The sequence below is a fragment of the Phaseolus vulgaris genome, chromosome 9 (genome assembly GCF_051622355.1).
Source record: "Phaseolus vulgaris cultivar YP4 chromosome 9, ASM5162235v1, whole genome shotgun sequence".
Lineage (NCBI taxonomy): Eukaryota > Viridiplantae > Streptophyta > Magnoliopsida > Fabales > Fabaceae > Phaseolus > Phaseolus vulgaris.
In genome coordinates, this window is record NC_143506.1 from 39,356,604 (window position 1) to 39,369,510 (window position 12,907).

The following is a 12,907-nucleotide window of genomic DNA, read 5'->3' on the forward strand; positions in this document are numbered from 1 at the left end:
AGAAAGTAAAAATAAGAATGAAAAGATATTTAGTGTGGACCAGAGGTGGTAGTGGTAGAGCATGCTTATAGAGAGAGTGTGTGAATTGATTTTCCTTGGAATGTAATCCACGCATGATAGTACGAAAAGAATTATAAAGAGTGTATATGTATTATACTGCTACACTATTTACCTCTTTTGCATCCAAAAACTAACTGCTCCTTTTCACAACAGTACATCTAAAATGCCACATGAAAGCAGAACAAAGATTCTAGGTAAACCCTAGGATCTTCTCGTACCATCATGTCTCTTCTTCCACATCATCACTACCACAATTATAACTTTTTACAATGTTTCATAAGAATTTTTTTTAACTAATTAAATACTAATTTATGAATAATAAAAACTAATTTAAAAATTAATAATTTTTTTAATTTTAAAATAATATATATATTAGTCAATATAATAAAATAATAATTAAAAAATAATAATTTTTATTTAATAATTGTTTTAGTAAAATTAAATCATTTTTTAAATAATTTTTATTTATTATTTATTTATTACTAATAAAAAAAATTCCTACAATAACATGAGTTTTACTTTAACTCTTAGGTGCATATTCAAACTTGAACATCATGGAAACTTTTTCTTTTTACTGTCTCTTCTTACTTTCTTATCCTTGTATAGTACATCTTTTTTTCCCCATAATTCCCTGGTCGTATCTAATTATCTATAGAACAACAAAAAATGTTCTTTTACAACTTCTACAATATCACTTTTACTATTCATTTTTTCAAAATAAATTAATAAATAAACAAGATATGTGCTGATAATATAAAGAGTTTTTATGAGTTTAATTAACAATGAACTTTGAGTTTATATTATTCAAATGATTTTTAGGATAATTATTTTTTAAAAGTCAATTAAATCGTAATTTATAATTTTATGAAAATGTAAAATTACTTTACATATAACGTATTTTCTCTTTTTATATTGTCATCCAATCATTAAAATTATTATATATTCATAATAGAAAAAAATACTTTAATATAAGATAAATTTGTTAACTTTTATTGTAATTGTTTTAGAAGTAATACTAAAAATAAATGAAAGTGTAAAAAATTGCTCACAGAAAAACATGCATGTTAAACTCCAGAATTAAAGAGTTAAATATGTTTTTCGCTTCTGAACGATAACGCAAAATTATTTTTCGTTCTTAGATACTTGTAGTAAGGAACCTATTGAAATGAGTCTTAACCAGTATTTTTTTTACGTAACAAACGAATCTTCAGCATGGACTGTATTATAATATTATAATATTATAACATTTACGTTAGTCATTGTTAGCATGAAATATTTTAACATCATAGTCTACACTGAAAATTTTGTTACATAAAAAATAGCTAGCAAAAACCTATTCAAATAATTTTCTTACTACAAGTAGAGGCCTAAAGTTTAGACTAAGAAAACTCAATTTCACATGAAAACACTGAGATAGAAAACATATTTAACCCAAAATTAAACACATATATAAAAAGTGAAGAAAGAAGGATTTAAACAAGATGAGATTGAAATAATAGAAGTAGAAAGGAAAACATAGAAGTGTAGTTGTACTTGAGTTGGAGATGCCAAGTTTGGCTTGTTGCAAGGTCCTCTTCATTATTGGTGCATTAGCCGAATAAGGTTTAACTCTTATCATGGCATGTGGTTAATTTGGACTGAAAGCTCAGTTTCCATGTTTGTCTTTTGGTTTTTTCTGCACACACCAATAATAATTTGTTGCAGAAAACGACCTATGCAATTCTCAAATATTATTTTAGTCCTATAGGATTCTCATGTCTTTTGCTTATGTGGAACTTTTCATGTTGGCCCCATCCACTCTCTCTTTTCCATAATCACTCTTACTCGTCTTTTTTATTCTTGTCTTGAGTTTTCGATATGCATGAGATCTGATAGAAAATGTTAAGTGATTTTTTTACGAATTGCAAGGTTGTTTACGATTGTCAACTATGCTCCTCTGTTTTATGTGTTTTCGATATGCATGAGATCTGATAGAAAATGTTAAGTGATTTTTTTACGAATTGCAAGGTTGTTTACGATTGTCAACTATGCTCCTCTGTTTTATGTGTTTTGGTCTCTGTAAGGAGTTTTGAGAAGAAAAATTATACATTCACAACCTTGCTCAGTATACAAGCCTGTTTCTTTACCTAAAATTTTAATTTTTGTATAAAATGATAAAAATACTCTTTTTTATATCATCAATTAGATATTGTATAAGGGAGCAGAGTGTCAATACATCATTACTCTTCTAAAAACGAGTTCTGACTCGCTATATATAAAAATTGAGATATACATGAAATATCTTCATTTAATTTATTCCATTTTTCTGATAAAAAAACATTGAACTTTTTTGTTCCCCACAAAGAACGTGGCCTCTTTGCCATGTCCATTTTCATAAATCACAACAAATGCAGATACGTTCACATTTATTCGCCTTCAGATCCTTCTCTTTCACTGACATAGTTGCACCACCACGTACCTTCTGCTGCTAAAATTTTCTGACATGGCCACATGCACTTATCATCACCAAATAAACTCATCTTCAAAATTTATTTAGATACAATTCATTTTAACTATGGAATATGAGCATGTGGTCCATATTTTACACATATTTTTTTTGTATGAAAAGGGTTATGGCTTATTGATATGTAAACCTTTGACCAAGAGGGTGCGAGAAGAAAAACAAAAGCAAAGCAATTATTGGAAGAACTTTGAATGTCTTCTTCATAAAGAAATTGAAAAGTTAGGGTTTTCTCCATTTATTTTCTTTTTCACACACTGCTATCAAACCCAAGCAGATACAGCTGGTTCAAGAGAGATTCAAATAAGTTCCACCAAGCCAGATCTAACTACATGTAATTCCAAATTAAATAAGAAAACCTAATTAGCTGCATTTAATCTTTCATCATGTCGTTCTTTACCAAAAAAATGAAATAAGCAAATTGATTTAGTGACAGGAGGGATGATTTTTGTCCTGACACTTAAAAAAATTATTAAATAAAAATTAATTTTAGAGAAAAAAATAATTAGTTGTTATAGTGACTAAATTAGATACAGTTTTAAAAACTAAAAAAATTATTGGTTTCAAATTAGTTTCTATTATTGATAAATAATTTCTAAATTAATATCTAATTAAATACTAATTGGTAATTAAAATCTTGGTAGCTAATTAGATACTAATTTAGAAATTATTTATCAATAATAGAAACTAATTTAGAAATTAATAATTTTTTTCATCTCTAAAACTGTTTCTAATTTAGAAACTAATAATTCTTCTCATCTCTAAAACTGTCTCTAATTTAGTCACTATAACAACTAGTTATTTTTTTCTTTAAAATTGGTTTCTATTTAATAATTTTCTTGTAGTGTAATTAAAAGAATGTGGATGTAGCAATCCAATCTACAATTAAAGGTTTGGTGTTGGATCACATTAAAGTTGTTTTCCGTAGGTTTCTCCTTCTCGGATTGGTGTCTAGAACCCCTAATTTATATATATATATATATTTTTTTTTTATTAGAAACGTATGAAGGGTATAAGTTGGTTGATTGTTTTTTGGTGTCTCAAAAGGAAGTTAGTTCTGGTAGTAGTATGGTGTGTTAGGATGTTTCTAGTTGGTGTTGTGTATAAGGGTTAAATCACTTCTTAAATGGGATACATTTATTTATTTATTCTTGCGATAAAAAAATATACTGATTTATTATAAGTTGATGTTCCTAATTACTAATTTATTTATATATTGCGATGTAGAAATTGGTTCTGTGTTGTTCAAACACAACCCCACATGGGTAGGGAGCCATTGAATAGCAACATCACCTCTGCATATGCATGTTTTTTGAATTCACTATATTTTGATATGTTTCTGATTGGAATTAATAATCTGATTCAGCTAGCTAGCATATTCCCCTATTTGTCATATTTTTTTTGGTTTTATTTTTCGTCATTTTCATTGAAGAAGATGTGAACAAAAGTTGCATTAATAAATATATGGCCTTAAAAAGTGTTGCGTTTCCATTATAAAGTTCAAAAAGTGGTGGGCCAGAGAGAAGAACTATGATGATGTTGTAGAGAAGTGTGGATTCTTTTCTCAAGAGTAACCAAAAGAAAGGAACAAAGTAGGGTTGAACCACGTTTAATTTTCTTTTAGTTAATTTTATCTTCTTCTTATTTAAATATTGTTTTTTTTATCAGATCATACGTCAGTGTTACTTAACTTGACAACAACTAGTGTTGTGTTTATCACTGTTTTATATATCATAAATAATTGCATTATCTATCAGATGTGGCCTTCAAAACTATGTGTTATTGAGTAAAGATTGCAAGAACATATGGCGAGAAAAAATTAATTTTATCACTTCTCACTTTCATATTTAATTAATTATTATATACATTTTAAAATAAATATCTTAATTTAAAATATTTTAAAATTATGAAAATTAAATATTAACACTTATAACTAAAACTAAAATGCATACATCAATAGTTAAAACAAAATAAATCAATTTTTTTTTAAATATGAAGTTAAAGTCCATTAATGTGAATTTAAAGTCTACTAATTTTCCCTTTTCCTCGTACAATGGACTTTGATATTTTTTTGCAACGTGATTTAATAATTTTCTTTTATTCTTTAATATAATATTTATTTAAGAGTTTTTTAAATATAAAATTTATTTAAAACCTTAACTTCAATTTATGTTATTGTTTTTTAATAGTTTAAAAAACAAATAAAAAGTAAAATGAAATTCACCTTTTCATAAATTAAAATTAGTAGTTGAAAACAAAAAATTAGAGATGTTATATCAGAAAAATTTGATAAATTAATTTGTTCACAAGTTAATGTACTAGTAACGCGGATGATTTTGGGATGTTTTGGTACCTAATATCGATTGACATGCTGATATCAATCGACATGTTTAAATGCATTAAGGTAAAATGATTGTTAACAAAGATAAGTCATATGAAAAATAGGTAATACATTATTGATTATCATTCATATGCTAATCTCGATCTAACATTAACCGCATCCATTTAGGTGTGAGTTGGCTCGTCCCGCAAAAGGAATGCAAGCTTATTTCACTAGCTTGTCGCACATAAGAGGTAGCCCGCATAAGGAAAATATTTTTAAAAAATTAAAATTTTATTAATTATAAAAAACTTATTTTTGTTGCTAAAAAATTAAAATGTTATTGTTTTAATTCATTAAATTAAGATAAAAATATGAATTCAAGTATGAGGGTTGGTTTGATTAAAAATAATTAAAGTTTTGAAGGAATATCTTATTAAAATCTCTTTTTTATATTATTTTTTATTAACAAATTTTAAATATAAAATTTTTCTTAAAACTAAATTCACTATCACTCTTAATACTAACATGATTAAAATAAAATATTCTTTTTTTGTACACTAAATTCAATTTTTTAAAAATAAAATAAAATAAAGTCACACTATAATAATGAGTGACTAGGGTATGATTTTTTTGCATAAAAATATATATTTTTTATTTATGCGGGCTAGCAGGGCAACCCCCGTTATTGGTCTGCGTTGGGTGCGGGTTATGCGTGGTTGCCTAAGCGGGTTAGTGGGCTAGATTAGTGAGTCTGATTCGTTGTTGGCTCGCGTGAGGTGCTGGCGGCCTAAGCAGGTTAGTGAACTATATTAATGAGTTTATCCCGCACTCTTTAGTCGCACGCTGCAAGTCATCATGTATGACCATCCCGCATTGTCATTCCTAAATCCATCATAATCGTATAAAGAGACGTAACGACCAAAACAAATATATATCATTATTATACATTTATTACATATAAACACTTACTTAAATCTCATATTTTCCAAATGTCCTGATGAGAACTGAAAGTAAATAACTAAAAATAAATAAAATAAATAGAATCCAATCAAAATGAAAAAATTAATTGTGAGATTTCTATAAAAAATAGTTAATAATTTAATTTTATACATAAGCTAATTTCAGTGTATAGAAAAAATACTTATATTTTTTAAAACATTAATAAAGAAACTTATTCAAATATGGTTGAACACTAATAAGATTGAAGTGAGTGAAGCCAGGCTAGCATGTATGGCATGATTGATGTGGGCCCCAGAGTCCCCCATTTCTGCTCTGTCAATCCACATGCGCCCTCTAATCTCTGTGCCCCATGCATTCCCCAAACATATTCTCATTCCCTCACCCACCCCTCCCTCCTACCCCCTCCACGTGTCACTCAGGGGACCCCCTTCTCCCTCTCTACACCCTCCCATTTCCTCACACCTGTCACTTCCAAAACTCAAACCCCTCCTACTTTATCATTCCCCATCCCACTAATCACCCTCCTCAAATCTTAATGTTACCAACAATAATGTTAACGTTGTTTTGTTTCTTCACTCTTCACTGTTCCACTCTCTCACTCCCTAACACATGCCAAACACAAAACACACTTCAAACAATTTACTTTGCCTTGTAAAAACTCTGACATGTGAAATCACTTCCACACACCCACAAACACTGTTCCTCTGCACTGCACCCACAATCTATGAGGGCCGTTTCGAACCATTTTGTCGGCGAGAGACGTTACTAATCATCATCATTAACAGGGGCAATACCCAATTATTACTATTAATTTACCTGTTTTTATGCTTTTATTTTTTTTGTCCCCTTATTCTTATTCTCTCTCTTCCCACACTCCACCATTTCTTTCACCTCACCATTATTCCGTTTTTTTTTCTATATTTGAATCAAGATAATTAATTAGTATATGCAAGGAAAGCAAAAGCTGTCATTAGGAAAAAAAATGAGATTTTTGCTAAATATCTGTATATACACGACCATGTTACATGTAGGAAAGGACTATTAATCTTCTCCTTTTCTGTGCCTAGATTAATGTTATAATAATACTCACAAAACTGGAAATAAAGCTGCTTCTGTTCCCGTGGCTGGTTCTTCTTCTTCTCTTTTCCTTCTCTCTTCTCTCTCTCTCTCTCTTTTCTCTCTGATTCTGCTGCAATTTCTTTCTTTTTTTTCCTTTTTTTCTTTTAGTTACTTATTTCTTGTCTCCCTTGGACTCTGACCCTGTTGCCAGCTTTGACTCAAGAAGATGTTTGTAAGTACGTTTTCGTGGTTCATTTTGTTCTGGTTTTTTTGTTTTTGTTTTTGCTGTGCTTGTGGTCTTTGCTTTTTGACTTTGGGCCTTGTTTCAAATCTGGGAGTCACTGATGAGTAAGAGGGCATTCTCAAATTCCAATCTTTGGTTTGGTTTTAGACAAGTCAAAGCATGCGTGATGGGTAAATGTTGGGTCTTGTTTTGTTGTTCCTTTGGTTAGGCATGTGGCTGGATGATTGATGCCAATGATGGGGGATTCAGTTGGATCAAATTTCATTCCATTTGATCTGACAATCTTGCATTCTTGTTTCAGATTGGAATTCTCTTTCAAGTTCTTAGTCATATGATGTGTGTGTGTGTGAAGTAAATTGTTTGATCAATGATGAGATTATTCATTTGTTTCTGTTCCAATTGAATTGTGATTGGATTTGGATTTCGGTGTGTTATACTGGAGTGTAATCCCGTGGTTAAGTATTGTATTTGTAGGATATCTTATGAGAATCAATGAGTTTCATTTTAGTTTTTGCACCCACTTTCAGGTGGCATTGCTCTTGCTGGTGGCATTGAGCAATGCCGTGAGAGTTAGTGGAGATGGTGGGCAATGTGGTTCCAACCCAACACTAAACCCAAGACCACACAGTGTCTCCATTTTGGAGTTTGGTGCAGTTGGAGATGGTAGAACACTCAACACCATTGCGTTCCAGAATGCCATCTTCTATCTTAAGTCATTTGCCGATAAGGGTGGCGCTCAGCTCTATGTTCCTCCGGGTAAATGGCTCACTGGAAGCTTCAATCTTACCAGCCATCTCACCCTCTTTTTGGAAAAAGGTGCTGTCATTATTGGATCTCAGGTTTGCTTCTCTTTTCAGTAACTTTTGATTGTTCATGTCTCTTTTTGCTGATCCTTTGTGTTTAGTGATGATTCATGTTCTAATACATGGTGTGTTTTTATTTGGGTTTTGGTTTTTACATCTTGTTATTATTTGTTTAGGATCCAACTCACTGGGATGTTATTGAACCCTTGCCTTCTTATGGCCGAGGCCTTGAAGTTCCTGGGGGAAGATATCAGAGCTTGATAAATGGATACATGTTACATGATGTGGTCGTAACAGGTTTTGTCATCTCCCAATGTTCTGTTTCTTTCCAGCAAGCTTTCATTTGTTTGTTTCTTGATTGAATTTTCATGTCTTTGTGTGATTCCTTAGGTAACAATGGAACCATTGATGGCATGGGAATGGTTTGGTGGGAGTGGTATAGCTCCCATTCCTTGAACCACAGCCGGCCTCATCTGGTTGAAATTGTAGCATCTGATTATGTGGTGGTTTCAAATCTTACATTCTTGAATGCCCCAGCTTATAGCATCCACCCGGTTTATTGCAGGTATACATGTTCTGTGCTTCTTCTAGACAGTAATGAAATGAAATGATACTTCTTATCTTTCAAGAAAATAAAAGGTCATGTTGATTTAGTTTTATGTAATTTGATGCAGCCATGTACATATTCAAAATGTTTCAATCTCTACTCCTCCAGAATCTCCTTATACTGTTGGTATAGTGCCAGGTTTGTAACAAACAACCACATTATCATTAACACCCTCTTTGCTTTTGGTCCTTGTTGTGAAAATGACATTGCTTCTAAAATATCATTAGCTTACCAAACTTTGGTTAGAGTCACTTTGGTAACCTTTGTGCACTACTTATTTTCAGATTCTTCTGAATATGTGTGTATAGAAGATTGTATTGTTGGCATGGGATTTGATGCAATTTCTCTAAAAAGTGGGTGGGATGAGTATGGCATTGCCTATGGCAGGCCAACTGAGAATGTACACATCAGAAGGGTGCATCTTCATGCATTTTCTGGCTCTGCTCTTGCATTTGGCAGTGACATGTCTGGTGGCATTTCAAATGTTCTAGTGGAGCATGCTCATCTTTTGAAGTCAAACAGTGGCATTGAGTTTAGAACCACCAGAGGAAGAGGTGGTTATATGAAAGATATTGTTATATCAGACATACAAATGGAAAATGTGCACACAGCAATTGCTGCCACTGGTAATTGTGGTTCTCATCCTGATGACAAGTTTGATCCAAATGCACTCCCACTTTTGGATCACATTACCTTGAGGGATGTCACAGGTAAAAATATCACCATTGCTGGAAACTTTGCTGGAATAGAGGAATCCCCTTTCACAAACATATGCCTTTCCAACATAACCTTGTCTACAAATTCTGTTTCTCCCATTACTTGGGAATGCTCAAATGTGTCTGGATTTGCAGACTCAGTGCTCCCAGAACCATGTCCTGAACTTGGAACTCCATCATATGATTCTTCCTCCTCCTGTTTCTACCTTCACAGTATCAGTGGAAAAATTGCAGTGCAGTGATAATCCTTTCTCAATACAAAATTCTTATTCTTAAGTACCCTTTTGCTTGATTCATGTTGATGAAAAAGTGAATGGCCATTTGCCATCAAAGATTAGGCCACATTCTTTCCAATAAGACTGTTGTGAGGATTATTCATTTTTTCATCTCTTAGTTTTGCATTCTTGCATGTTCCTACCAGCACATTATTTGTACAGCTTCATTTCTTCATTCATGTGTAAGGAAATTTTGGTAGTGCCACCACAGGAGGACTCAAAGTTTGATAGTTTTGCAGTAGTGGATTTGGATGTAAAGCATGTAGTGGATTTGGTGATACTTCAATTAAAGAAACTTCCAACTTTTTCAATCTGTCTCCATTCAATTGGATCACTTCAGTGCTTATGACAGTTTAATTTGTAATGAAATTTGATGACAGTCACAACATTATTTTCAAATGTGATAATCAACTAAAGTGACCTCATCAAACAATGAAGTGGGTGACTTTGCATTTTGCCACCTAGCATAAAAAACTACCTATATCATGCACTTGCACTCTTTTTCTATATACATCAAATAATCTGGGATAATTTTAAAATTTTAGATTATTCTGAATTAAGCATTTAAAAATTTGAATTGATTAAGATGTTTTATGATAGCATCATTTCATATATTATAAGATGCGAGAAGAAATTGTGGGGTGCAAGAAGAAAAACTTGAGATGTTTTGTACCATTAGGTTGAAGGGTGTTAATTGAGTATATTTTCTGCACCAAGTTTTACAATGGAGATTGTGTTGGGTAAAAGCATGTTGGTGGCAACTAATTTTCCCCGTTTTCAGTTATTTTATATAAAAAAATTGTTTAAGAAAATTATCAGTGTTTGACATACAGGTTCAAATTTGCCAAAAAAATTGAAATTTGTTATTTTTTTTCCCTCACAAACTTCATCCCAAATTAACCCTAATCTTTCAACAGTTTTTTCTCTCAGTTTTCTCCTAACAACTTCATACTTTTTTTGTGTAATTGCTATGTAAAAGTGATAATTTAATTGTATTCTAAAGAAATTAGGTGTTTAAAAATCGTTTTTTCAATTAACATTTTTTAATTTTATATGACACCAAAGGATCCAAAAGAAAGTTATGAACCCAAAATAGTAGGGGATAATCTTATTAGCATATATCCATTAAAAAGATACACAGATGCACATGAATCATCATAAAACCATACATAACTATTGTTTAAGTATATTAAACTCATCAAAATAAGGAAGGTTAATACGGTTATAATAAAAATATATACATAACGCAAACTTCACTTGAATAAAGGTAAATTAAGATTTTATCTCGTTGTTTTTAAAATTCTTTATAAATAAGTATAGTCTATTTGTGTATATTTTTGTTTTTGAATTTTAGTTTAATCTTTTCATATGTTTTTTAGTAATATTTTTTTCATGTGATGACAGATGATTGTTGTTATTATAATCAGACTCTCTTAAACAAACTTATGTTGATAAAGTGAGGGTTAAGGAATAGTTAAGATGTTGATGACTTTCACACTTATACAAGGTCCTAAGGTGCACCATAAAGGCCTCTTATTTTGTGTACATTGACACGCAATCGTTTAAAAGAAATGAATTCTATAGGATGAAACGTATGAACAAGTGTGGCAGCTTTTGTGTTCTACTTTCTCTTCACTAGCCATGGTTGAAAAGTTTTCGTTTTTCTTGTAATGGACTTGGACAAGTCATGAATGTAACAGGTAAAAAATTTGAAGGTTCTACCTAAAGTAGTAAAGTGCACAAGCTTTATAACATCGTGGGAGCTAGCCATGTGTGCAAAATGGTATATAATTCTTCTTCACTCGATTTTCTAATTGGTTGAATGTGTTACTTTGTTCTTAGATTTGGTAATCCTTCTGAACCACACAACTCCAAAACTCTTTTCCTTGTCATGGTTTAATCAACCTTATGCAAGAAAAAAAATTAAATAATCTTTCTGGTGGAAATCCCTCCTTAATTAATGGGAGACCATGACCAATGAATATTGGTAATTGATCCATTAAATATATTCAATGATAGACATTTCAATATCTTGGAATTATATTTCTCTTGAAGACTATAAAGTTGAACCTAAAAAGTCAAAGATAGTCTTTTCAAAGTATCTTGAAAATATGACAAACATTAATCATTCATTTTCTCTTTATGAAAAAATCTTTATCTCATTCTCTATATACAAGCATGTGAGAAGAGCAATATAGAGAGTAAATGAGAGAATTGATATCAGCACAGTGTGATATTAGAAATCATGGTGAGAGACTATAGAAACATTGTATTTCATCCTTCTTGAGTGAGATTAAGTGTTACCCTCATAAAGTGAAAGAAACAAATATTGTAATCTTACTTTCATAGTGAAAATATTTTTTGGACTAGGTTCCGTGAATTTTTACTTCTCAAAGTGAGGAGGTTTTCCTACATTAAAAAATTCTCAATGTCATTATTCTATTTTGCTGTATTTTCTTTAGTCTGTCATTGTTTTTGCAAGTACCCCTTTTGTATGTACACAAAGAAGGGAAAATTAGTTATGATTTTTCCAACACTCTCTTATAGTGTTTGTAGATAATCAAGATCTCAAATGTGGTACAATCAATTTTTGATGCAGAGTTCATAGATGCCACTCTAGTTGTAAATAGAACTTTGTGTGAGAAAAATTCTAGCTGACCTACAAGTGGTTCAAATTGATTTAAGCAAGGTGTTTGTAGATAATCAAGTAGCAGTTACAATATCCAACATAGTTTTTCATGGAAAGACTGAGCACTCAAACTATTTTCTTAAAGAAGTATGAAAGGAAGAAGAATTTTCATTGCAATGTTACAAGAGAGAAGAATAATTTGCAAATGTAAGCAAATTCTTGCTACCGATGCATGCATGGAGGAATATTAAGAATATTTCTCAGTAAACTCTTGCTGCAATGAATGATTGAACGCTATAGGTATAGGAGTTATTCTGATCTGTTACATATCCATGGATAATTGCATTTGTCATTGATTTTTCCTCCTCTTTTTGTCATACAAACTTTCTTTTTTGTTGCTTATGTTCTCATCAGTTTAAAACTTTCAGGTAGCCATAGGAGTAACTAACTTGCATAAGTCTTTGATTATGTTTCTGTGATATGTTAATTGAGGATTAGTTATGACCACTAACCCCTTTATGCCTCTCTTACAGTCACATAAAATCAAGCTTTGGTGGTGTTTACCTTTTCAACAATAATTCTCATGAACCATAAAGTTCTGAGGTTGATCAAGGGGTCATCACCCCTTCCTTTTTGGTTCAAAATGTTGTGCACTTCTATAAAGTGCAACAAGGAAAAATGCATTGTTTTTAGCCATTATGGCCTTAACACTTAAAATCTCTGTGACTTAC

The 12,907-nt window shown here is 31.2% G+C and overlaps 1 protein-coding gene across 4 annotated transcripts; it reads left to right on the top strand.

The window, feature by feature from the left end:
• The first annotated feature begins 6,398 nt into the window (after window positions 1–6,398).
• On the top strand, window positions 6,399–9,854 carry LOC137821008 (putative polygalacturonase). 4 transcript variants are annotated; one of them, XM_090295388.1, is made up of 7 exons: window positions 6,761–6,970; window positions 7,071–7,138; window positions 7,674–7,985; window positions 8,126–8,246; window positions 8,340–8,514; window positions 8,624–8,694; window positions 8,841–9,854. In XM_090295388.1, the coding sequence occupies exons 4-7, from the start codon at window positions 8,222–8,224 to the stop codon at window positions 9,512–9,514; spliced, it is 945 nt and encodes a 314-aa protein (XP_090151514.1). In that variant the 5' UTR covers window positions 6,761–6,970; window positions 7,071–7,138; window positions 7,674–7,985; window positions 8,126–8,221; the 3' UTR covers window positions 9,515–9,854. The 4 variants fall into 4 exon arrangements, with proteins under 4 accessions (XP_068481495.1, XP_090151513.1, XP_090151514.1 ...); XM_090295386.1 differs by having other exon boundaries at window positions 6,828–6,970; window positions 7,071–7,134; XM_068625394.2 differs by having other exon boundaries at window positions 6,399–7,134.
• Window positions 9,855–12,907: the final 3,053 nt, after the last annotated feature.